The 26,016-nt window shown below is 43.9% G+C and overlaps 1 protein-coding gene across 4 annotated transcripts in view; it reads left to right on the top strand.

Moving 5' to 3' along the window:
- Nucleotides 1–472: 472 nt before the first annotated feature.
- Nucleotides 473–26,016, top strand: part of NT5C2 (5'-nucleotidase, cytosolic II) — a 74,765-nt gene continuing 49,221 nt past the window's right edge. For 2 of the 4 annotated variants that reach the window (XM_019555661.1, XM_019555664.1), the window contains exons 1-2: nt 7,231–7,365; nt 23,257–23,377. In XM_019555661.1, the coding sequence (XP_019411206.1) occupies nt 23,288–23,377 (90 nt within the window). In that variant the 5' untranslated portion in view covers nt 7,231–7,365; nt 23,257–23,287. Of the gene's footprint in view, nt 534–970; nt 1,009–7,230; nt 7,366–23,256; nt 23,378–26,016 lie in introns of those variants that run through there. The other 2 variants (XM_019555663.1, XM_019555660.1) reach the window with 2 other exon arrangements.

Below are 26,016 nucleotides of genomic sequence, written 5' to 3' on the forward strand. Positions count from 1 at the left end.
GCCTTGCCAATTTATTGTGTGGCGATGACGTGTCCCCCTAAACACACTGTGTGATGGACCAGCGATTGGCGCGACGTATGTAACGCGGCGCAGGGCGCTCAGAAATCCTTGCCTTGCTGGTTCGATGACTTGGCCTGCGCGGCTGCTCTGAATGTATTGCACTGCTGACCGATGACTTATGTGATGTATGTAATGTCTACCAGGGGCCTCCAAAATCCTTGCCTCACTGGTTCATTGCCCTGCGATGACTTGGCACGTGTGGCCTAAATGTACCGTGTGACGGAGTGAGCGATGTATGTAACGTGTGCCAGGCCCCCAGAAATCCCCCCCCCCGCGCGCTTAGGCACCGCGCGCAACTCCCCACTCGCTGCGAAGCGGAGGCCCTGCCCCCTCCCCCTCTCTGCGTGCGGCGCAGCGCGGGGCGGGCACTTTCCCCCTGCTCCCTGGAGCGGGGCGTTCCCGCGCATGCGCAGTGCGGCGGCGGGGCTCTGCGGCAGTTGGTGCGGGGCCGTTTCCTGGGCGCGCGGCGGGAGGTGAGTGCGGCGCGCGGAGGGGCCGTTGCCGGGGGGACGCGCCAGCCTCGCTCTGCGCGGGGGACGCTCCCATTGGCCGGCCCGGAGGGGCGGCTGGGGGGCGGAGGGGCGGCTAGGGAGGGGCGCCCCCTTCCCGCCGGCGGGGGCGGAGGGGCTGCGCGCACCCCTGAGGGGCAGTGACATGGCCCCCAGCTCCTCACGCCCCTGGCTCCACATGTCACCTCCAGCCCCCGGCACGCACTGAGGGGGCTCGCAACGCCTCACGCCGTGCCCCCTCGCCGTGACCCCTCACATTCGTAACTGTCACCCTCGGCTGATGAAACGTCCGGGTTTTCAGGGCCTCAGCGGCGGTGGTCACCCTGGGGTGCCGCGAGCGCCCTTGGGCTTTGCCGCATCGACCCGATCGGGAATCGGCGGTGCCTCACAGCCCCCTGTGCAGGAAGGCGGCTCCGATGCGCTCTGGCAACGCGTCCAAGTTGAGTCCAGCATCTTTCTTTCCCGCCTTGTGCGGTCTCTGTCTTGGACGGTAAAATCGGAGATCTGCGTTGTGGGGGCACCTGCCAAACGTGGCGCGGGCGCTTCCCGAGGGGTGCCGCACGTCTCCTCGGCGGCACGGGTGCTTCTCGAGGGGTGCCGCGTGTCTTCTCAGGAGGTGCTTGAGGGGGTGGCTGCTCTGGCGTCGTCCTTGGTCCATTCAGGGATTTTATTTGCAGGACGGGATTGTATATATTTTGGAAGAACAGACATATACGATATATAATAAACGTATATAACACGCGCTGTGGGAAGCTCGGTTGAATCCGACGGGCTCCGAGCGGCTGCGTAATAACAGCCCTTTCTTGCCCAACACAACTGCGCCCTGCGTGAACTACGGATTAGATCCGGTTGCTGATTAAAATACACTTTATTGCCCTGTGCACCTGTTAGCCCAGGGAGAAGGAGCGCAGTGCCGTCGTGACGGAGGCCCCAATCCTTTGGACGGTTATGCCCACAAGTGATCTCCGTGACGGCGGGTTTGCACAGTTCAGACTCTGCTTTTCCATTGTCACGTCATCTGTCCTCTCTTCTCTCCCCCTTCCTTCCCTGGTTTGTATAATGCCACTGACAGCCAAATTTTTTCAATGCCTTATTACATCTGCACTGGCAGCTGTTAGGAAAACTGTCCTCATCTTCTGCTCGAGCAGTTTCGCTCTGGAAATCTGAGATACAATACCATCCAAGTGGAGCCTTATATCAATTTAACCGACATATTTTAGAGTAGAATTACAGTTTAAAACACTCTGTTGTAATTGGTCCTTAAGTCAAAAGAGCTGTCAGAAGTTTGGCAGTTTCATCGCAACTGTTGGAATTTATTCCAGCATAAATGTGTCATGACACAATGCAGCTTTTATTCTGTCCAGTTCCTTACAGACCAATCGTATTGCCAAAAGCTCAGTGGAATAAAATACAATTTCTGAGACAGATAAAAGACAGATGTTATGTGATCAATATACTCGTTGTCTCCTGAAGTTCGAAAGTAGAAAGTGTACCCATATAAGTGCTTCTGTCGCGTTGATATTCTAAACGCTTCCTGGGGTGTGGATGTGCAAAATTCAATTTGAGCTGGAATTTGTCAGAAAGATTTTCAGCTTTTAAGCAGCCTTTAACAGCATTTAAAAAAAATGCTTAAAGGATCAGTGTTTTGTCAGTTGTAGCTCCAAATTTAGGTTCAACTCAAACTTAGGTTTTGCAGAAAGAAGCATTTGATAACCTAAACCCCCTAGAAATAACCATTAGACTTTTTAATGAAAAATGAAAAGCCCTCAATTTTTTTTAAAAAAAGAAACCAGCCCTTTGTGTTTGCAACTTGAGTACCACATCATTATCTGAAAGCAATGACAGCAAACTTCTTAGAAAATATATACAACCAGTTAATTTTCTTTGCCCAAGTTTTTTTCTGCATCTCCATCTGGATTGGTATTCATTCATGGAGAAGGAAATAAAAACTGATTCAAATACAATACTTAGCTTGACTCCAAGCCTCTTAAAGAAGCAAATAACTTCCTTTCATACTCTTCGCTTGCAATCCAGGCAACAGTTCACTTGCCTTATCTCAAGAAGGGAATGTGGAGTTTATCTAGTTGTAAATCTGGGCAAGGAAAGATTCAAGGGATTGGTTATAAATCAGGCTTGCCATGCTCTGGAGTGAACTGAGTTGGAATCAGCAACCTTTGAGTTCAACAAGAGTGACATGGCCCTGCTCAAGAGGTGCAGGGGAGAAAGGTTGCCTGCTGGCAGCACCTCCCTGAAGACAGGTGCTAGAGACAAAGTTAGAATCAAATTGATGACCTGTACAAGGAGCTAAATTACCCGCTGGTTCTGCAGCTTGGGAGTTGGGGAGCATGGCAGGACCCAGCTAATTTCATATAGTGGCGCATATGTGGACTTGGCCATTGTTTAAAATCCATTCTGTTCTGATCCAAACTAACATTTCCCTCGACGGAGGGAAATTAGTCCTTACAGTCTAAGTTGGGGTGCAAAGTTCCACATGTAACTGATTCCCCAGTCTTAAGGTTTTTCTTCACTGCTAAAAAGGTGGAGAAAACAGCAAAAACAGTACCTGTGTGCCTGAAGAAGGGTGTTTGTACCCAAAGGCTTGCAAAGAACAATTTTTCCAACTATTTAGTTGGTCTAATAAAAGATCTCACGTCTACCCAAAAAGCCTTGTCAGCAAAAACCAGGCACTATAGTGTTGCTGCAACCCCTACTTGGGGTTTACCCGAGTTCACCTCATGGTAAATGAGGTGCCTTGTCTTCTCTTCATTTTTACCCCAAGAGAGTTTATGTGCACTCATTACCCTGAAGTAAAAACACAGGTTTTTAGCAGTGAAAATAATAATGGGGAGGGCGGGACTGGATGGCCTTGGAACTGAACTCCTGTCTCACTCTTGGAGGTGGTGACTCTGTCAGGCCTGATGCACATTAGTAAGTAAGTGGGGAGGGCATCTCTTAGTGCTGTTTCTGTTCTTTCTCCAATTTACAGTTGTATCAAGAAAGCACAAAATAGGTTAAAAAATGCTTGAATACCTGGCTACATTTAAAGTGGCCAAGGTATCCATCTTTGAAAGTTGACCTCCACCGTCCAGGCACAGCTTACCCTTTGCACACCTCTAGAATAGGCATTTCTTGAGATTATTCATCAGCATAAAAGGTCTCATCTATACGACTAGGGAAACTCTTACAGTGCATTGTGGCTGTAATCCAGGTATTAATGGTTTGTATATCTTTAATATTATGGGTCATCATTCGTAGGAGTGGTTCTTAAAATGTTAAGCTCTGCTGTGCCTGAGCAGAGCACTCAGTGCAAATTTACTTTTCCTTTATTACTACAAGCAATAGAAAAATACAGAATATACAACAACTGATGCGACATCTGGAAATAAAAGCCAATGTTGGTATTTCAGGGCGGCTTCCACAAGCAGTTGATAATCTCAGCATGCCTAAATAAGAGTAACTGGTCTGTCCCAAACTTCCTACATGTGCAAAGGGCCAGACAGGTGCTGTGAAAAAGCATATAGCAGATTTGAGGGCTTCAGTGTTGAAGCTTAATTAAGGACAGTACATTTTGGGGCAACAATAACCTAACTTAGGTGCCAGGAAATTGAGATGGAAACCCAGCGAATTCTGACTGCCTCTGAATCACACTAATTGCTGAGTAGGTACAGTTTTATTACTGGTGTGATTATATAAAAAAAGGTGTACGTTAGATAAAGACAGCGATAGATTTGTTGTTATTTCCCTGACACTTTGCACCCTACTCAAACTTGTTTTTATACTGAATGGCTACGTGGAAAGTAGAGTTTTTCACCTGTCTTGTACCTTTTTCAAATCTGGTACAGATAAATAGTAGCTAAAAGTTTTACTGCTACCTTAATTTCTTTTGTTCAAAATTTCTTCTGCAAATTTCACCATTGCAGTTGCTGATAAGTTTATAGCAGTCCTGGTAGAGATACAAGTTGGAACAGGATATGGAAGTTAAAAGCTTTTTTTCTCTCTGATTATGCATATGACGCCCTGTATACATATAAGGCAGTATAATTTAGGCTCCTGGCTTGCAGATTTTACCAGCTAAAAACAAACAAACCTGAAAGCAGTGAAGGTGAAACTGAAGGAGAATGGAGAAGGGAGGTATTGAGGAGTGACAGTTGCAGCAGCGATAGATCTGTAGGTGTGATATTGGTGCATGCACATCTTGTTAGGTCCTCTTTCCATTTTTAAAGTGAACGTATGAACAGTGAAAATGGTATTTGTATTTTGGGGAGAGGGCAGAGAGAGAAAGTCAAAGCTGGTGAGAATAAGCTTTGGGGAGCTCTGAACGGTTTCTTTCCAGAGCCAAAATGAAGTATGTTAGTAGGTCTTGGTGTGTAGGAGGCTTGTGCTGCCCCCATTCTGTAGGTGAGCAGAGAATGTCAGCACCCAAAACTGCTAATCTGGCTTGTTTCACCAGCACACTGTTTAAATAGGAGATGGGGGCGGGGGCAGCACTTGCTCCATTTGTACCCTGCAGTGTCCTAAAGTCACTTCACAATCCATGACTAATTTAGTTATTTAACCATAAGAGCAATATTTACAGCTGCCAGTTGTGTTTGGAACGTTTCCAAACAAAGGGATTTTATGCTGAATTTATGCTTAGTAAGCAGATTAGTTTAACCTCTTCTGGCACAGATGGCCTGGAGAAGATAGAGGCTCAGAATGCTCTGAAATACTCTGATTTTTCATTGTTTGCTTACAAAAGCAGTAAGAGCATGCCCTTGGATTAACTGACTTTTGCCCAGGTCTTTGTACTCTAACATCTTGTGTAATGCATGTGTATTTACCACATAATGTTTCCCAAGGGCTTAGCGAGGTGGATCTTAGTTTAACACTAAAGTGAAGAGACTAAAAAAAATTACTGTAATGTGGTAGTCATATAAAGGTAATTGATGTAGCCAGTTCCATGAATTACTAACAAAAACAACTCCATTTTTTACGTATTAAGAGGTATAGGTAAGTCTCTCCTGATGTCAGGACATAATAAAATGCTGAATTGAATCTAGCACAGGGGTGGGCAAGTATTTGGGCCAGAGGGCCACTTAGGGAGCTTTGGTGAGCTGTCCTGGACCGGGTTAGCACCCTCCACCCCTGGCGTGCAACAGTTCATCAGAACTCCTTAAGTGGCTCTGCCTCAGGGCCTGGCCTTGCACTGTCACCATGTGGGGTCTCCATGGACCCATGTGAGTAGGGTGCACTGAGCCAGGTGGATGGGATGGGGTCAGGGGTGAGCAAGGAGCGGCATGGGCAGGTGGGGGCGGGGCTGGGATTGAATTGCGGGGCAGTGACAGCAGAGGCCTGGGACAGAGCTGTGATCCACTCCCTGCATGCCCCTGCTCGTGGAACCAGTGCCCATTGCAGGGACATGTGGGCAGCAGATCATGGCTCTGCCCCAGGCTACAGCCCCACACTGTCACCTCCTCAAGATCCCGATCCCAGCCTTGCCCACTCATCCCGCTCCTGGATGCTGCTTACTGCCCCATTCCATCTGTACGACCAAGTGCGCCCTGCCTGTGCAGCTCCCAGGCCAGTCTCCATAGAGACCCTACCTGCCCTCTCCATCTGGCACCTATGGCGTTGGGTGTGGGACAGATGGGCTGAGTTGCCCGGGTAGTGGGGCTAGTCTAGTGGTGACAGTGGAGACTGATAGTGGTAGCTGGAAGGAGCTGCTGGGAAGTGAGTCCAGCCACTGCATGCCTGGGGATGGCGATACTGGGTGCATACCCTACAGCCTAGCCTGCCCCCTGTGTCTGGGCTTAGCCAGGCCAAGGGACCCACCGTGGCTCAGATGAAATCTCTCGGTGGGCTGAATCTGGCCTGCAGGCTATATTTTGTGTACCCCAATTCTAGCTGATGCGCTTGGATTGGTTTTCCTGGTCCAGAAAAGTGCAGTGAGCAAGGAGGAACGTGGGATCAAAGCACACTGTGTGAATGTCCATCCTCAGAAGTTTTAGGGTTTGATGAGTGTCAGTTACGCCACTGCTTAAGTTTTTACCAGACAGCAGCTGGGAATGCTACAAGCAAAGGGGAAGTGATGGTAAACTACTGGAATCATAGGTAATGTAGAAGTCAGCATGTACTGTTGCTAGTTTATTAACATTACTAACTGCCTTGCTCTTTTCATCGCAAGTTAGCATGTTGTAGAGGTTGGCCCTGTCTTTCACTCAGTCTCTATCCCACTGATATACATTTTGCATACTTGTGAGATGTAGGAGATGGATCTTTCAGTGCTTTCAACTAATTGTTTAAGATACTGATCCATTGAACCCTTATTAACGTGTTTCCACTGAAGTCATACATTTACATAGAAGAGAGCATTAGGATGAGGCCCTGTTCTTACTCTCATTTTAAGGGATATAAAGCTGTCATATGCAACCCAGTACTCATTAATACAGACAGCATTTACTTTACTAAATAGTTTTGAGAGCAGACTCATCATGATAATTGTTCCTTCCTTTTGCTTTCCTCCTCTTTTTCAGATCTCAGCGTTTTTATTTGGGAATAAAGTATAGTATCCTCAGTGTTTACTTTTACGAAGAAGCAATTTATTTTAAAAGTGAATGGAATGTTGCTTCCATAAGGAAAACCAAACTCATCTGAATTTAAAAGTTACAGGTGCGTTGAGTGACCCAGAAGCCTGACCTAAAGCAAACACTGTGAAAACTGACCCCCTACCGCAGTCCCTTAGCTATGTGCTGTCCGCCTGTGATACAACCAGCAAAGGGGAGCTGGACTGGAGGAGTTTAGCAAAGTAGTGAGCCAGGTTGGTAAATCACCTAGTACTTTTGCTGTCAGCAAACTGAGGCAGAAGGCCACTTTTCATTTTTCACTTTGTGTTGCAAGCATCAGTCAGTCAGTGCCCTGAGGATGTTCAAGTGCAGGTCAGTAAGTCATTGCATTTTACTTATCTGGACAAAGTGTTTGGTTGCTTGGGTTTGCTGAAAAATAGACTTCTATTGCATCTTTCTTCTTCTGTTAAAATAAAAGTAAAATAAATTGCCAAATTGGGAGCATAAAGAATGCAACCAAGACCCTATTTGCAATGGAGAATAGCCAATGACCTTTCCCCACTACTGGTTCCCTTTCCCTGGTTCTGATTTAGTTTTTTAACATGTTCTTTTGTATGTATTTTAACCACCTTGCAAAATCACTTTGACATTTTAGCAACCAGTATAAAGATCATCTTCCTTACACCATAGCATTCAGGATGACAGGGATGATGAAAATCTGATGACACTTTTACTCATCTGTTGGGAAATATGCATGTTCCATGCACATATAAATAAATAGGTGGGAAGAGATTAACAAGACTGATCATAAAAAAAAGTCTGCAGTGGAAGCCTGCATTGAAAAGGTCAAAACATGTTGAGAGGTTTTTTCTAAAACCACTGTACTGTGATGTTCAGAAACAGCTGGAATTGTGTTACTTCCTTTTTTTTATCAAGCCAGTTAGAAGGAATTCATTCCCGCAGCTCCATGGAGCTCTGCACTGTTGGGAACATGTAAGCACGGGCTCTCTTTTATCAGTTTTGACATGTCCAATCACAGAATATCAGACAGTTTGTTCCAGGGCTCATATAAAGTTAACAAAATAGCCTCAATGAATCAGTCAGTCAGCACTCTCATGCCACTTTGCTTGTCGGGAAGCAACATGAAGGGCCTCTTAGCAACCAGCAGATTCTTTCCTTCATCCATCCCCAAGGTATGTAACAGCTTTCAAAAGTTGGATCTTCAAGACTGCATACCATATTTATGCAAATCCAAGGTGATCCTGAATTTAAGATGACCCCCCAATAATTAGATTCTGTACATGGAAATTTATAAATTTGTTAATAATTTGTTAAAAATTTGTTATAATTTTCTATGTATAAACTCTAATTATTGGGGGTCATCTTGTGCCCTGACCCCCGCTACTGCAGCAGGGGGCAGGCAGTGGGGAGATAGTGTGGGAAGACAGTGGAGGGCCAGGTCGTAGCAGGTCCGGGCTGCCCGCCCATCTCCTTATACTCGATTCCAAGGCAAGGGGTCTTCTCCCCCCATGTTAAATGAGGAAAGAAACCTCATCTTAGGATCAAGTAAATGCAGTAATTGGGGCACCTTAGATCTCCCACAAAAAGTGAAATCCAAGCCAAAGGGAAGGCTTCTGTCTCACAAACTGTGGTTTCTGAATAGCCATGCATGCTGAGTTTCTCCTGATTTCAAGTCCTGCTATCACTAAAATCAGTGAGAAAGCTCTTACTGGATTTAATGCACAGAAGATTGATCCCATAATGGTAGTCACAAGTGACATATTTTTTAAACACAAAGCATAATATAGGATAATGGAACATTTTAAATGTATTTTATTTTTTAAGTGATCTCTTGGCCTTTATTCCATGACCCTTTTTTATTTGAGTGCAGAATATAAGAGGGAACCTTTCATCTTGTTCATATTATCCTTCAGTTTAGCTGGTTACAGAAGGGAGAAATGGGAAGGAAAAGGTAGAGAGAGGAAACATCATACGTGGATGCATCAGCCCATCCCATTGTATCTCCACATAATATATTGTTTTATTTGGTAGAAGCAGCTTTTCAGTGAAGCTGGGAAGATCATTTGAATCGCACAAAATGAACTTGGGTTCTCTTTGTTGCTAGGACAAGGTGGTTGATAGTGAGGTGCATCTAAAGAGAGGAGATTTAATCTCTGATACTACCAAAAACATCATATTGCTCTTAGGTCCATCTGTTCATGAAGCCACGCCAGCTGTATTTGTCCAAGAGAGATGAGACGGTGCAAAAACTTGCTGTCACAGCTGTTTGAAATGACGCTGGTGAATGGTTTTTAATTACATTGCTATTGGAAAGCATATCAAACAATGCAGCATAGCCAGAGTGGAGAACGCTGTGAATATTGCAGAGAAAGTGTCCACAAAATAGATTATTTCCAGCAATTTACACTGTGATCTTCAACTGTCCCTCAACATTATGCATCTGTCAAGATCAACTGACATTTTTGGGTGATAAGATCTTTGCTGGGAGACTGTTATGCCCTAAGGGCTGACTTGTAACTTCACATGTAATAATTTGGGTTTCATAATGGCAACATTTGCCTTTTCTGACGTAAAAACTAGGTCAGACTATGAATTTACTGTGCTCTCTTTATCCAGGAAAGGTCCGTGCTGTAATGGCACTTATACACAGACGTGAATTTCACATAACTTATTTCCTCATCTTCCTGCTTGTTCAGCTGATAGGCCAATGTAGCTTTCCTAGAAAAGGCTGAGTCTTTCAGAGTCTGACCGTTAGAGATAGAGCATGGGGCAGGAAACATTTCATCAAACCTTGTTGTTGACATAATGAACAAGAAATAAGATGCTGAATTTGGGACAAGGATATCTGAGAGAGGTGGATTTTCTATGTGCGTCATTTCTTGAGATTCCCCTGACTGATAGGTAAGGGAGTGTTACAGAAAAAAACATGCTCAACCCTTGGGCTAAGGGAGCATTTCATGTAGTTTTGAGTGCTTATGCAGCAGAGCTCTTGGTGAACTTAGACTGGATGATAGCGATTTCTTTTCTGCTTGAGTTAGTTGAGTCATCCTGAGAGAGGTTTTATTGGGAGATTGTGGGGGAGAAGGGTATAAAGGATGACACCCCCCTCCCCCGAAAACGCAATGTTGGCTAGGCACTTGGCATGCTGTTGGTATCATATAAATTATGATGTACCCCTAAAAGAAGGTCCAACAGGTACCCATTTCATATCTTATTACTAAATTTCTCATGGTTGTATCACCACAATTCTTGTATCTGAAATTGTATTATCCCTGCTTTACCATCGGCAAACCGGGGTGTGAAGGATTAAGCGACTTCCCCAAGCTTGGTAGGAAATCCGTGACAAAGGAAGAACAGGGCCTGGGTCTCTAGCATTTCAGTCCAGCACCTCGTTCACAAACTCATCCTTCCTCCTGTGAACTAATGATGTTTTTGTTAAAGACTTACTACCCCTGTACCTCTTAGTGAGGCGTGGGAGGTCACAGGAAGCAGAATCCTTTGAGATTCTCCACAGATCCTGTAGGAAAGTCTGGAAAGACAAGTATTGGACTCTTGATCTCTCAATAGAAAATGTTCAGGAAGGAGCATGTTTTAAAAAAAAAAACTCCCTTGACAGGGCATGTCTCTGGGTTATTAGATTAGCCTTAGATTTTGACCACTGTGTCTACTTGCAGATTATTCTTCACCATGGGTGTAAAACATATGGCTTGCAGGCCAGATCTGGTTCACGGAGCCGCACCATCTAGTCCTAGTGCTGCTCCTAGGTCTAATCAGACCCACACAGGGCATGGCCTGGGGCTGGTTCATGGGCCGGATCTGGTCCACAGATCCCTTCCCCCTCCCTCTTCCCCAGTATACTCAATCCAGCAGCTGCTCCAGCCTCTCAGGGACCCATACTCTGTGCAGTGCTGATCCCTGCTGAATGAGTTTTACACCTCTGCTCTACACTGCTCTGTATTGTATATTGAAGCTGTTGCAGCCATGTATGCTACTTACACTTCAGTGTGTAGGGTGGGACCCCATAGCCAGAAGGCATATCCAAGAATACCTTATCTTCTTTCCTTTTCATCAGTTTTTTTTTTTTTAACAAATCCAGTGATCTCACAGTGTTTTTGCTTGTTTTGGAAATACAACATGTAGATGAAGCAGAGATTCAAATATAAGATTTTTTTCAGGAGACATTCAGCTAATGAGGAAAGTTGCCAAAATTACATTGCGTCCTCATTTACCTCCAATGTTCTGGAGATGAATAGGGCTTGGCTCACTTGTGAGAGCCACAGTGACGGAGCTGTGTGCCCTCAAAATGAATGTGGTGCCGATCAGAGCTGTGCATCCCGAGTGCTTTGTCAGCTACCACAACTGTTGTGAAAAGCCCCATTAAAGCTTCTTTTGCTTCCTGGAGTACAGCCTAATCCCATGAAAGGTGCCATTGTTCTGAAAGACTACAGATCTCCTTCCAAGGGAACTACTGTTGCATAATAGAAGTGTGGGATGGCCATCATTTCCTGGATCAAAATTTTTATTTGCTCAGGATGGCACGTCTGGTCTTGGTATCTGTGCCTTAGAACCGCAGCTCCACAGAGATATCAAAGATTAATGAACAGGTACCAGATACTTGCACATATCTGAATCCCAATATTGTTTTTGTGGGTGATGAGCTTTTGGGACATTCAGCTCCAATAAGAAGCCAGTTACTGAGAAGAGGGGAGCAATAACTCATTGATGAATAGCCGGGGGGTTATTGTTCTTTGTGACAAGTTTCTTTGTAAAAAATAAAATTAATAACATATGCACACAGACTGAAAGCTGGTGTTTTTAAGCTAGTGTGCAACAAAATCTATAACACGGGGTACATCTACATGTTCATTAATGCACTTTAGGTAATGCACATTAAATCTAGTACCCCTGGGCACCTGTACATGAGTGCAGAGGCTGCTCCAATGTGCTGGAATTCCAATGCTTCAACCCAGACTTGATTAATTGGTCTGCTGGAGTGTGGCATTTACCGCGCTCTGACAGCCTCCTGCATCTCGTATATCAGCATCCCTGTGCTTAAAAATGGTGTCAGGGGCACTTAAAGTAAAGCGCATCAAACTAATTTTAGTTCAAGTGCCCCCACCACCATTTTTAAGTGCAGGGACACTGATACACGAGATGCGGTAGCACTTCAATTAGAGCTGCTTGCAGAACTGCTCTAATTAAAGTGCCGCCTCCCCCTTCCCCCCCCCCCCCACACACACCTGAGCACATATAAAAGTGCCCTCCATTGTGAGGTCTAGAAAAATGCACATTAGCTAAAGAGCATGGTTTTTTTAATGATGCTTTAATACACATTAAAGTAGGCTAATGCGCATTAAAGCGCATGCGTAGACATCCCCATAGAGAAGTAATTTCAGCTCTTTCTTGGATGACTAGTGGTGTGGAGGAGCTTCCATACGAGGAGAGATTAAAGAGGCCAGGCCTATTCTGTTTTGAAAAGAGACACTTGAGGAGGGACATAAGGGTTTACAAAATAGTAAATGGCAAAGATAAAGTAGATAGGGATTTGTTATTCACTCTCTCTCCCTAGGTACAAGAACTAGAAATCACAAAATAAAATAGTGGATAGTAAGTTTAAAATTCACAAAAGGAAGTTGTTTTTTACAGAGCCTGTAATTAAAGTGTGGAACTCATTGCCATCAAATGTTGTGGATGCCGACAGTTTAGCCAAGTTAAAAACAATTGGACAGATTCTGGGAGGAAAGGAGGAACAGTAGCTATTGAGCACGGGAGTTAAGAAAACTTAAATGTTTTAACAGTGAGTTATTACTGTCAAAAGCATGAGTATATAAATTAGAAATGATTAAACCAGCACTGATGTTTCAAAGGATCTTTTCTACACAGGATATTGAGAAGCACGAATACTAGAAAATATGTTGATTAGCTTATCAGAGAACGTGTTGTTCCCTTTTCAAGGCAGGGAAAACAATGATAGATATTTGAGGGGAGGGCCTTGTAGTTCAGGCCTGGGGCCAGGAATTGGGACTTTCTAATCCTGGCTCTTCCACCAAGTTGCACTCTCCTCACATGAGTCTGCTCCCATCTTTCAGCTTTATTTCCCTCACTTACAAGGTCAGCATAACACCTGCTTCATGCACAGGGGTGTGGGAAGCCTTACTTCATTAGTTCCTTGGCTAGATATAAAAAAAAGCTAGATGGTATTGTTGTTGAGTCAAGAATGTTAGTTTGTATCTGTGCATCAGATACAGATTCTGAAGTTGGAATCTTTTAGATTTAATAGGAAAGCCTTGGATTTGATCAATAACTTTTTGGTGCCATCAAAAATTAATTTTCTCCACAGAAATAACAAAAGAAAATTGTGTCTTTATTTTAAAAGTCTGCTCTGAAGAGAAATGTTATTAATTCTCAACACTTACAGAACCATCCACCGGAGGTGGATTCAAGCATTCTGTGGACAGGTAGGGCATTGCCACACCCTGGAAATGAGGTAGCTTAGCTGGTTTATCATGGTCTTGAGTGTGCACCAAGAAACACACCTGCGTGTCATTGCACATGTGCTCAGGGTTACATCGAACCAGCTGCCCCGCTTGCTTTCTGGGTCATGCCTGTGCTGGGTCGAAGTGAGTGGGCAGCTTGTTCTTTGCAGCAGGGCACCTCAGCTCTCTGCACAGGCAGTGTAGACAAGCCCTAATTAACCAAGTCTCCCAGCACTGCTGTTTTGTAGGGAACTTGTTAACCCTGGGATGGAAGCTCCATTAATTAAAAGAAAAAAATGGTGCAGATGTATTGATTTTTGTCACATTTTGCAATAGGTGACTGCTCTCATTTTCTACTTTTTCTAGGTAGGCGTTTACTGACTAATGCGTTGTGTCTACACTTAATCTGGTATTGATTCAGGTTAAAAGTTATGTACATATAGGTCAAGGCTGATTCTAGATTTGTGCAGCCTTATGGCTAATAAGTCAAGTAGTGCCCCCATTAACTGTTTTCCTCTTCTGCTACCAGGTCCTCTTGTTTTTAACGGTTTGGTCGGTGGTAGCATGAGAGGCACTGTAACAGGACGGTCAGATGTATGGAGCCTGGGTCTCTATGCTGGACTTCTGCCATCCCAGAGAGGCTGCGTAGCTGAGTAATAACAAATATGAAAGCTGAAGTTGACAGGAAGAGCCAACACAATCTTTATGGCAGCAGGGTCTAGAGCTCTGAACCTGACACGAAGAGAAAATGACCCTCCTGAGTACAAATCCTAAAATGCCTTTCCTCCTCTGACAAGGACAAATGGCTGAATGTCTGGGGGACAGGATCATTTATAATGCGGTTTAGCATAATTAATGATGGATCTCCTCAGGTCCACTCCTGGCCATCCTCTCTTCTTACTCTGCACCTTATCTCTGGGTCATCTCATCCACAAATTCAGCTGCTATTCCTGTGCTGAGGACTCAGGTCCACTTGTAATCCCAACATGCCTCCTTCTGTTCAAGCTTGAAACTCATCCTATCTCTCTGAGCTTGCCCTGTACAGGTCTGACTACCATCTCCAACGCAGCATAGCTAATAGAGCTTTCCCCCAAATTTGTCCTCCTTGTGGAGTATGTGCAACACCACTGTGCTGCCTGGCATTCAGGCCTGTAGCCTGGGCATCATCTCTAGCTCCCACCACTCCCTAGGTTCTTTTGTCCAGACTATGTGCATAATTTGCCAGTTCTTTCTGCATAATATCTAGGATCTGGCATATTTTATCCATTTATACAACTAACATTCATTCAGGCACATTGCACTCCCATGGTTACCAATCCTCAGTAACATTACTCCCCCTCATCTCCGCTGCATAAATGCTGAAGTAGATTTACTAACCAGACTCCATGATCATCCTATATTGCCAGTGCGCTGTGACATATCCTACTCACCCATAGCTTGACTTCCCTCAAGAGACCCAATATTGTCCACCCTTTCAAAATCCTTTGACTCTTCTTTACTTCATGGCACAAAGAATGGTCAACACAGGGACCAATCAATCACCACATCATCTTTGATCCGACAGTCAGTCAACCAGGATTTAGCTGGCTATGCTGTTATGGGGCATCTCTCAACCATTTTCGAGCTGGACAGGTTCACTGTGCCTCAGACCTATACCAATGGGGCCTTCGCAGTGACAACAAATACCCTTGAGGACAGGTTCAAACCATGTCTCACATTGCTGACTGCTACCTGGTGACCTTCAGGCTCCTCACACTGCTGATAATATGGCCTTAAGATGGCAGAAACAATATGCTGAAACCGCATACACTAAATAAACTAAAATTCATCATCTCACAGCTTGATTTCTGCCTCATCCTTTTTTCCACCCTTAATAAATACCTTTTTATCTTGCTCAGATCTATGTGGAATGCTTGTGCAAAGATCTTTTTCCTAGCCTGGCACTTTGTGTCACCCTCTGTTTGCATTTCTCTACCGACTCATTCTTCTATCGGATCTTCTTATCTTTACTCTCCAGGCCTATCACCGCTCCGTCTTGGCCTTTCTCATTTGTTAAAGATTTTGATTCTGGCCTGCAGTGTTTCAACCCCCACCATCCACTGGCTACAGTTTTAAATAACTATCTTCATGCTTTTTCTCATGTAGCCCCTCAAGCTACGAGGGCTCCCAATAAACATCTGCAGAGGTACCTCATTATCCTCCTGCAGGTCCCTCCTTCACCTCTTCTGCACTGTGATGCATAAAAAAAGAATGACAAGAGTCAGGTCATTGAAGTGTTAGTCTCCTGTCAGTTGAATTTTGTCTTATAAGCAGTCTGGGGTAGGGAGTGCCATACACTTCATTTGTATTACTGCAGTGCCTCTAGACCCAGTCCTGGCCTATTCATGCTCCCTTTCAGCATCCACTCTGTCATCATGTGACACAGGATGCTGGGCAAGATGCACCTAGATCTGACCCAGTCAATGGCAGTTCTTATGTTTTTTATAAACTGGGACCCCAATATGAACAAACCGAACAAGCGGAAAACAGAGTTGGTTTCTGCCCTCAGAAGCTCGCAGCCTAAATTTTCTGTTCTGTTTATGGGGTCACGGTCCATCATCCATGCTCCTAGATGTTACCATAGTACAGATATGTGTCGTGTATGTAAGCGTCAGTAAAAGCTGTGTGTGAGAAAGGAGTCCCTAAGTCCACAGAAAGCTGTTTGTTAGATTTATGTAGCCATTACTGTTATCATCTGGGTGCAAGACTTTGAGAAAATTACCCAGAAATTAAATTGAGCTGTCCTTAATAGTCTCCGTAATCAGCTTTCTGCCCTCTGGTGCCTCACACAGCCAGAAATAACCTTCGTGAAACCATAGTCTGTTAACTAGACCATAATCAAATAAATGTATGACTGGATATATTTGACCAACACCACTTGAAATTGCTGCTTCTGACCCCCAAGTACCCTTAGCAAAGACATCTCATCTGTTCTCAGCTGTTGCAGTGATGCCAGGGTGAGTGGTTTGGTCATTTGCAGACAGGGCTCAAACCATACAGCTGATTATAGGTTGGAGTCAATACCTTAAATGACATGTGAGTAGAAGGGAGTCCAAAGCAATTCACGGACACAGGAATAGTGTTATGAATCTAATCTTGTTTCTTAGTTTGGCTTGAAAACTAGCCTGCGTTCTCACTTCAGTACTTACACAGCCCCAGTTCAGCTGTCAAATTCTGCCCATGTAATGCTATTTAGCAGTTATGTAGCACTTTTTCACACTCAAAGCCATTTACAAAAATTAACTAATTACTATGAGTTTAGACAATGCTTCTGGCTATATCCTTTGAAAAGAATTTAGGATTCCAATAACAGAAGCTAACTTGCTGCTTGCTGTCATCAATAGCCTAAAGAGAGACACTCAAAGAGGCAGCCCTCCAGGAGCAAACTAATTCAAAATGAGGAATTTACGCTAGGCACAAGGCGGAAATATCAATTTTCTGTTTTAGGCCATTTATGGTCGCTGCTACTCAAATTCAGAAACTGTGGAGGGTGTAACAACGCTGCCAGAGGTTTAAAGTAACAGATGTTCTAATATTTCAGAACCAGCGGTAATTAAGAGCACACTTCAGAAATTATTTTGTCATTGGCTGCTAAACAGAAGGAATGACAGATGCACTGAAAATCATTTGACTTGTTAATCCTAAAGTTGGGGAAGGGGGAAATAGTGCACATTAAAAGTAAGGCCCCACTGTAATCTTCCAAAACCTAGAGAAATTGGGAGTAAGAGTAAGGGTTGAATTGCCACTCTCTCCATTCATGTCTTTCTAGTGTCTGCAGCAGTTCAGAAGTCTGCTGTTTGGGGATCCCTGCAGCACCGAGGCAATACTCAGTCGCATTATTACTTATGATAGGGCCCGTGCTGGGCACCTCCAAACATTCAAGAATTCGTACATTCTTTGCGTTTAAGACCAGCAAGAGCCCCTAGATCACCTTTAAATGTTGTCCGGTGAATGCTGTTTTGACTCCTATCGTTTCCATTTGATGAAAGCAAGCGTGCTCAACTTCCAGCACACAGGCTGGGCTGGGGCTAGGCCACGACCCATCTTCCAGCAGGGCCCAGGTTGAGGCCAGGCCACACTCCCTTCCCCTGTCCCTGCTGGGCCAAGCTACATCCCCTTCCCCTGTGGGGCTGGGTTGCAGCTGTTATCATCAGTGGGAATTTCCCCTGCCTCTTGCTTGTCACCCAGGTTTCTAGCTGTGTTATACAAGCAGTTGCAATTTCCACTCTTCACATTCTTTGTCCCATTGGTTCTGCTTTAGTTTTTACAGCATTCAACTTCTCAGCACCCTCCCCTCATGCTGGTACTTGAGCACGCTCCTGGCTGCAAGCTAGAATCACAGAAAATGAGGGTGTGAAGGGACCTCAGGAGGTCATATCTAGTCCAACCTTGTGCTCAAAGCAGAGCCAGCCCCAACTACATCATCCGAGCCAGGGGTTTGTCGAGCCTTGTCTTCAAAACCTCCAAGGATAGAGATTGCACTACCTTTTTGAGTAACCTGTTTCCAGTGTTTTACTAGTCCACAACTGAGATGAATAGTAGCCCCCATCTGCCAGATGCAAGAATGATGTTCTCTGTTCCAAGCCGCTAACAATCTGAAGACAGGCAGGTAGGAGAAGGGGAATACTAATGGGCAATTCGTCTACCAGCCACATTGATTCAGTGTCAACAGTGCAGCAGAAATCCTTAAAGGGGACTTAAGTGTGGACAAGTGGCGCTCAAAACAGTTGTGCTGCACTTGGGTATCTGCGTGGAAGAAGGGACTGAGATGATCGAGTGAGAAGCTGGCAAAAATAAAAAGTAGTCGGAGCTGGGAATGGTGGTGGGACAAAAGGACTATCAGAGGGTCATAGTGACATTTGGAAAGGAAGCAAAAGGAAGAAGTATCAGTTGCGCAGATTGTTGAAATGGTCTAGTTCTTGAACCTGCTCAGATGGAGTCAGTCTTGGTTGTTATTTCTTTGGTGATACTGCATACAGCCCTAGATAGCAGCAGAAGTTGTATGGTTTGTCTGTCGCATTCTTAATCGGCAACTAATTGCTTGATAATACAACCTGTGCTAATTGTTAAAATCTGGTTACACTTGCATGTTGAAGACATGTTAGAATACATAGTTAGAATGGGAGAAATTTAGCCCCAGTCTATGTGTTGTTCATACCTCCAACAGCAGGAATGTAGTGTAGTGATTAGTACAGGGACCCGGGGGTCAGGACTCCCAGCTTTGGTTCCTGCTTATTCTGTTGACTTGCTTGATATCACAGGCTAAGTTCCTTCATCAGTTTGTGCTTCAGATTCCCCAACTCTTTAAATGGCAGTAACCCCACTTCCAGCCCAGCAGTACGTTACGGGACCTAAAATGTCAACAGTGCTTTGGGATCTGAGATGCCAGGCACTGTAGGAAATCAAGGTGAATTATGAAGAATTTGTCCACTCTGTGAACTTGTGGCCAGCGTTGTCTATGATATTAGGGATGTCTAAAACTGACCATGTGAGCAGAAGACAGGCAAATAGTGGATAGTAAATTCACTATAGATATATTAAAACATGGAGGTTGTTCAGTGCCTCTTGTTTTGTGCTCTAGAAGTTCCCTGAGACTATGTGGAAAATGTGAGCTTGTCGCTAGTGTTGTATTTATTTGTCCTTGTGTGTTGGTTTGTGACTTTGTCAAAGTGCTAAAAATAAAGTCAGCCTGACCCAACCCAAACCTATAACTTATTATGGAGCTCAGAAATTTCCAACCACCAGTGACGAAAATAGTAAAACTCCTTCTAACAGGGAAGGCCTCTTTGGCAGGTTGCTTTAAATTTGCCAACATTTGAAAAATTATTCATAGGAAGACAGGGCTGGAAGGGATCAGCGGGGTCAACAAGTCCAGCTTCGTGAAACAACAGGCAGCCAGGTAATAAATGTTAAGTCCACAGGAATGGAGAAGGACAGCTCCAGTCCCTCCATGTGCCAAAAGCGATAAGTGCACCCTAACACTGTATAACTAACTTATGGTCATTAATATAGATACAGCAGTGCCTCAGAAACTACAGTGTGAGACAGGAAGGGAGCTGGAGAGATCAAGGATGCCACGAGGGCCTTGGACTCCTGTAATGGCAGGGAATGTGTTAGGTAAGATATACCCAGATAATTGTAGGAGGTGAACAAAGGAAGGCAAAACTCCCAAATGGTCCTTGCCAACTGACCAAGGGGAAGCATCCTTCTTGGCTTCAGACCTCATGATTGCTTTTACCCAGAGCACGTGAGCAAGACCACCAGTTGGCTACCTGAGAAGTTTCTCTGTACCATTGGGAATCCCAGTACATCCCATCCAATCCCCCATCTCCACCTACAGAAAATTTCCAGTGCTTCACTCCCACTGGTGACCCTCCCGCTGCCAACTTACACATTCTCCAAACAAGTTAGGGTTTAGCAAAAGTCACATTGATTTACATCATATTTTGCTTTAAAATCCCATGTACTTATCCAGAGCAGCATGTTTGCTTCGTGTTATCCCTGGATCAAAGTTTCATAGCTTAGTTTTTAAATACTTCTCAGAATTGAAATCTATACCAGGATAACAGCGAGGCACTTAATTGCAGTTGCATTAGTAGGGCCACAATTGCAGTGTACCTTAGGGAGATGTGTCTGAAATGTTTTATCTGTGTAAAGGTTTCTATATTTACATGAAGCTATTTACAGATGACTGAATTCAAAAATAGGTTTGTAACTAAAGAAAGATGCATCGTATTTCAGCTGCTTGGAGCTCAGGCTCTTGGCTGGCTGGTTGCCTGCTATGTTTGATGTTTATTCTAGTGACTTACAAATGCATGGGGTGGTTTGGTTCATCTTGTTTTCAGTCACCGTCTTCAGCATCAATCTGATGAGGAACTTTGTATTCAGAAAAAAATACGAAAACATACAGGCCAGGTTCTCTCACTTATACTCAGGCAGGTAGGCTGGATCTTGCAACTCTTGTACCAAAGCTAGTGAGGCTGCTTATGTGAGCAAGGATTTCCGGGCTGGGCCAACACTGGACTCCTTCGCTTTTTTGTGCAGTCCTAATACTTAATCTCAAACTGACATAATGTGTGATACCCACTGCCCTGGCAGGCAGCCTGCTTCAGGGTGCATATTATCAAACATTACTGCAGTTAGAATTTTTATCATGCATATTATTATAGACAGAAATTGTAAATGAATGTGTTTCTATTCCTTCCAGCATTTTACCTTGATTACTGAGACGTGGATTTCTGTATTTCACTCGAATCTCAGCTTTCCTGTATCTCCAGTATACACAGAATGATACTAGCTACTTTCTTATACATGCAGGAAAGGATAGCCACATTGCTCATGTCCTCACTCAGCTCCATGGATTCCTTATTTACATCAGGCCATGATTGGAGGTGACCCTTCAAAATATTTTCAGCAGCTGGGGGATTATTGAACACAACTGTGTTCTGGGATTTTTGAGCGCTGATGTTGCCCAGCTATTGGATCCTGGTATTGAGGGTCGTAGACAGCTCCACCTTTCCAGCGAGTCATCATCAATCTCTGTTTATCATGGTATGAAGATGACACAGAACAAATGAAATGGTGATAGGAGGCTAGAGTAATAGAGAAAGTTTTCTAATTTTGACTGGGGCACACAGATCTTTTTATGTTCTTATACTGCAGTGGAGTCTGGAGGGTTTTGCTGTTCACTGATGCAGCCTCTGAAAAGGTAGTCGGACCAGTGTCACTTCTGAATTGGTTGATATCTGTTCCAGGACATTGCTTCCATGTCTTTAATGTAGGGCAGTGGTTTTCAGCCTGTGGTCTGCAGACCCCTGAGGGTCCACAGATGGTCTGCAAAAGATGACTATGATCAATCAAAAGTATGGGAATACCCACACTTACAATTCAAAGGTGTCCACACCTCCATTTTAAATTTCCAAAGGCATCCTCACCTCTGTTCAAAATTTTTTAGAAGTCCACAAGTGAAAAAAGATTGAAAACCACTGATGTAGACAGAGATGGTGCTGGCAGGTGTTGGAAGCAGCTTGAGGAACTGACAGATCTGTGGCTGCTCCCTTCACTGGGGGACCAAAGTCATCTCTTTGTCTTTGTCCCTTGCAAATCTTGAGGTCTTGTTAGATCCCGGTATCCTGAAGTGCTTTGTCATTGGCAGCTAACCTGGAACTGCTGACTCTTCCCTTTTCATATAAAAATCGCCACGGTCATTTTTCCTTTTGTCTTTTCCATCCTGAATGATTTCAGTTTTCTGCTTGTGACTGCCCAGCTGGTGCAGAGTGCTTGCCTTGTAGGCGAGGAAAGTTGATGTTAGCACATAGCGAAATGCTTTGTGCTCCGCACAGCCTTTCATTTGCTTCATTGGAGGTAATTATTTGTAAGCCCTAAATGGCCTGGGAGCCGGCTATTCCAGACACCGCTTCTCCCCGTAGACCTGTTTGTGGAAGTTGCAGTTGGCTGCAATGTTGCTACTCCCTGTTTCCACAGCTGACCTGTGCGTGTGGCAGGGAATTCTTGGTAGAGAGCTCTCAGCTCTGGAATGCGTTCCCTCAGGCCGGCTGCCAAACCCTCATTTTGGTGACCTTTAGGGTGCTGCACAAGATGCATTTGTAAACGCTGCTTTTAGTTACTGGAAGGCAACAGAGAGAGCTAATCAGGGGACTTGGTTTTGTAGACAAATTGATTTTTATATAATTTCACAACCATCTGATAATATCTAGACACCCCCTCACACACAAGGACTGCAGCCATCAAAATTGCTCCCCGTGTTTTAAAACCATCTGTATACTTTTAGGAATCTGAGTACAGGAGTGGTATGTTTAACAGCAAACCAATTTTTGGCCTTGGTCAAATCATTTAACTTTTTTATGCCTGAGTTTCCCTATTGTGAAATGAAAACAGTAATTCTTACCTACGTGATAGGAGATGAATAATTAACATTTGCATTGTCAATGTTATGCGTGTGTGTAATGTTCCCCATAGGCTCAGGTGAGTTACCCCAAAGTAAAAAATCCACCATTTTTAGCTGTGAAGACAAGTCCTGTATCTTCAAATCCAGTCTCACAGCTGCTAGTATAAACCCCTCTGTGCTAGTCTACCCACCAGACACCCTGCCCTCCGCCCCAAGTGAATCTCTCTGCTTGTGTCTCCAGCTCATTTATAGTCTCAGTTGAAAAAAAACAAACAAAAAAACTCTTGTTCCTTGCGTGTACCTCTTCTCGTTTTGTGGATATTTATTATACTGGAGCTACATTATTTAACTTAGAACAAATATTGGAATGAATGAAAGATGAACTGAAACGTGATGAAGTTAAATTGGGATTACAAATGGAAAATACTTGTTCTGATATTTTAGTGCCTTTGTATTGAAGCAGCACAAATATATGTTTTCTAGGCCTCATGTGTCAGCAGGTACAAACCCTTAAGTTTTTTATATTTATATTAATTTATTTTAGTTCCTGCTTGACCTATACACAGGATTTGCTATTTCATTGGGCACCTTGCATTATATCCTGAACAGTCTCATTCTTTCGCAGCCAGGAAACAGCTTTACAATGCTTTTGTGAAACATGCATTCCAAGTTAAGCAAGTTCTCTCTTTTGTCTCTTCCAGAATTAAGCGCTCGTTTAAAAATGACAACCTCATGGAGCGACCGACTCCAGAATGCAGCAGATCTCCCTGCAAATATGGATGGGCTCGCTATGAAAAAGTACCGCCGAGAAGCATATCATCGGTAAGACAGTCATGTAATATGAGTCGCAGTTAGGTGTTGTCTAGAGCAGCAGGGTTCAGCCTCTGGCTTGTGGGCCAGATCTGGCCTGCAAAGTCATGTGAGAAGCCCCACGAGCTGAATGACAAGTCCAGAAATGTGGCAACAGGGGAGCAGTGGCAATTAATGCTGCCACCACTCCATCACCAGCAATTTCCAAGCCCTGTGGGCCAGATGATACAGCTCTGTATGAGGGGCGGGAGCTGCAGGCATGATCTAGGGCAGAGGTTCTCAAACTATGGTCCACGGACCGCCGCTGATCTGTGAGCTCCATTCAGGTGGTCCTTAGAAAGGTTGTGGAACAATCAAGATTGTCTGTACTTGGCCCTGCACTTGATTTTTCTGATGACAAAGATTAAGTGGTCCACCAAAACCCTCACCAATTTTCAACTTGTCCACAAAAAGAAAAAGTTTGAGAACCACTGATCTAGGGCATAGCCTGATCTGACACCCAGGTCTGGGCAGATCTGGTGTCCAAGGCCAGGGCCATGGGGCATCTGGTGCATGGGGACAGGACTCAGTTGGTGCATGGGGCTGGGGACACATGCCAAATCAGGCCAGTGGACTAAATCTGGCCAATGTACCAGCCCCACACCAGTCATCTGGCCCCTAGGGCCAAAAGGTCTAGGGTTAGGAAAGCAAACTGTAAAAGAAATTTCTTACTGGTTCTTGCCAGAGACTCCCCCCCATATTTTCAGAACCTCAGTGTAAGCCAGAATACAAGACAACATTGTGCTTCCCTGCTGGAGTTTACAGATCAGGCAGTTCAGATCTATGCAATATACTAGGTGGAAAGGTTAATCAGAGGTTAGATTTTGCAATAGAAACTATCAGGCATTTTTTCAAGTTGATTAATACCCAGTAGCAAAACTATCCTGGTAATTGTTCCAGCCCATTCCCATTGTTGCAATGCAAAGTGGTAGAGTATAGATACTGCTTAGACTTTGAAGTGGAAGACACATTAGTATGGGACAGATAAATATAAGAACAGAAATAAAAGTATTTTAGAATCATACCTAATAAGACTATTGTCTATGTTACAGTTGCACGTAGAAGCCCCAGATAAGATCAGGGCTCCATTGTGCAAATCACTGTACTGCTATAGTAAGAGAGAGTCAATCCCTGGAAGTGCCTACAGTTTAAAATAGACAAGATGGTCAAAGTGTGGAGTAAAAAAAATATTATCTCTACTTTGCAGAGAAGGAACTTCAGTACAGAGAGAATAGATCATACAAGAAATTGGGTAGAGCCAAGAATAGAGCCCTCATCTCATGAATCCCAGTTCAGTGCTATAAACACAGGATCACCTGGAGAGGGAGATGCATTCTGTACATTAATAGAAGACTTCACTGGAGAGCTGACAATCAAAGAACGCTTTAGAAAACTCACTGTTACTTTTTGTGTTTGGGGGACATCCATTTTAAAAATATAACTGCGATTTTATAAATGCATGCAACTGTGACATGATATTCAAAGTATATCTTTGTCTTTCCTTTTGCACAACTCAGAGCAGTTGTTTTAAGTCTTTTGAAAGAATCCCAGTGTAAAAATGCAAGTAAATGTGGGACTATCTTTGAGGGAGGTGGAAATCTGATATAGGAAATGCAAAAACCAGGTTTCTCAATAGATATTTTACATCTAAAGGTCACATTGCCTTTGTGATTCACCTCTGAGAAGGTGTTTTACAGGTTATGTATCTTGGATGCTAAGAATACAGGAAAACACCTTACTATGCTCGGTTAGTCAAAGGTGCGCAAGCTGGCACATGTAAATAATTAATCCCAAGGTGGATAGCCAAAACTTTGACATTTTCTATTGCATGTATGTTGGTGTATGGATGTTTTGATGGCATTTGCATCCCTTATGCCAGCTGGCTAGTCAGGATGTGAGAGAGACTCTCCTGGGATAGGAAGGACCTGTAGAAAAGTCTGTGCCATAATCAAACTGATGGGTGCAGCTCTGTGATAATGCAAACAGAAAAGGCTTTATAGTTTTATACCTCTGTATCTTCCTTGAGTAAAGGCCTCTATGAAACTTTGCCATTTGCCTCAGTTGGACCAGGATTCAACCAGTGACTGTTCCTTCTGATTTGGATTGGTGTACATAAAATCAGAATCAGGCCTGTATTTGTTTCTGGTGACTTAGCTCTGCATGTATTTTATATTATTTAGAAAGGTGACAGGTGTGCTAAGCACTGTCCAGTATAGAAAAAGACAGGACTTTTTGGGATGAGTGTATGCTCTCAGGGTTTGATCCTATTAACCATTACTCATGTGAGAAGTCTTTCTTCTCACAAATAATTCCCTAGAGCCAATGGGACTACTCATTTAGTAAAAGATGTACAGGACTGTGATCTGAGTATCCGAAAACAGTCTGTCATAGTCTGATTATCCTACTGTAGTCTTAGGAGTTATCTTAATATATGTTAGCTGGAACTACTGTTAGGTCTTTGCATTTCCATTGAAAACGTAAGTTTGAAATGCATTGAAAGAGACAGATTTTCTATTTAGGTTTGGAATTCAACATTGTGTTAAAAAACAACCTAATGCTAAAACTGTAGCATAAATCTGCGCTAGATTTTGAAAACAATTCCTAGAAATGTG

The sequence above is a fragment of the Crocodylus porosus genome, unplaced genomic scaffold (assembly GCF_001723895.1).
Source record: "Crocodylus porosus isolate Cpor-Errol unplaced genomic scaffold, CroPor_comp1, whole genome shotgun sequence".
Lineage (NCBI taxonomy): Eukaryota > Metazoa > Chordata > Crocodylia > Crocodylidae > Crocodylus > Crocodylus porosus.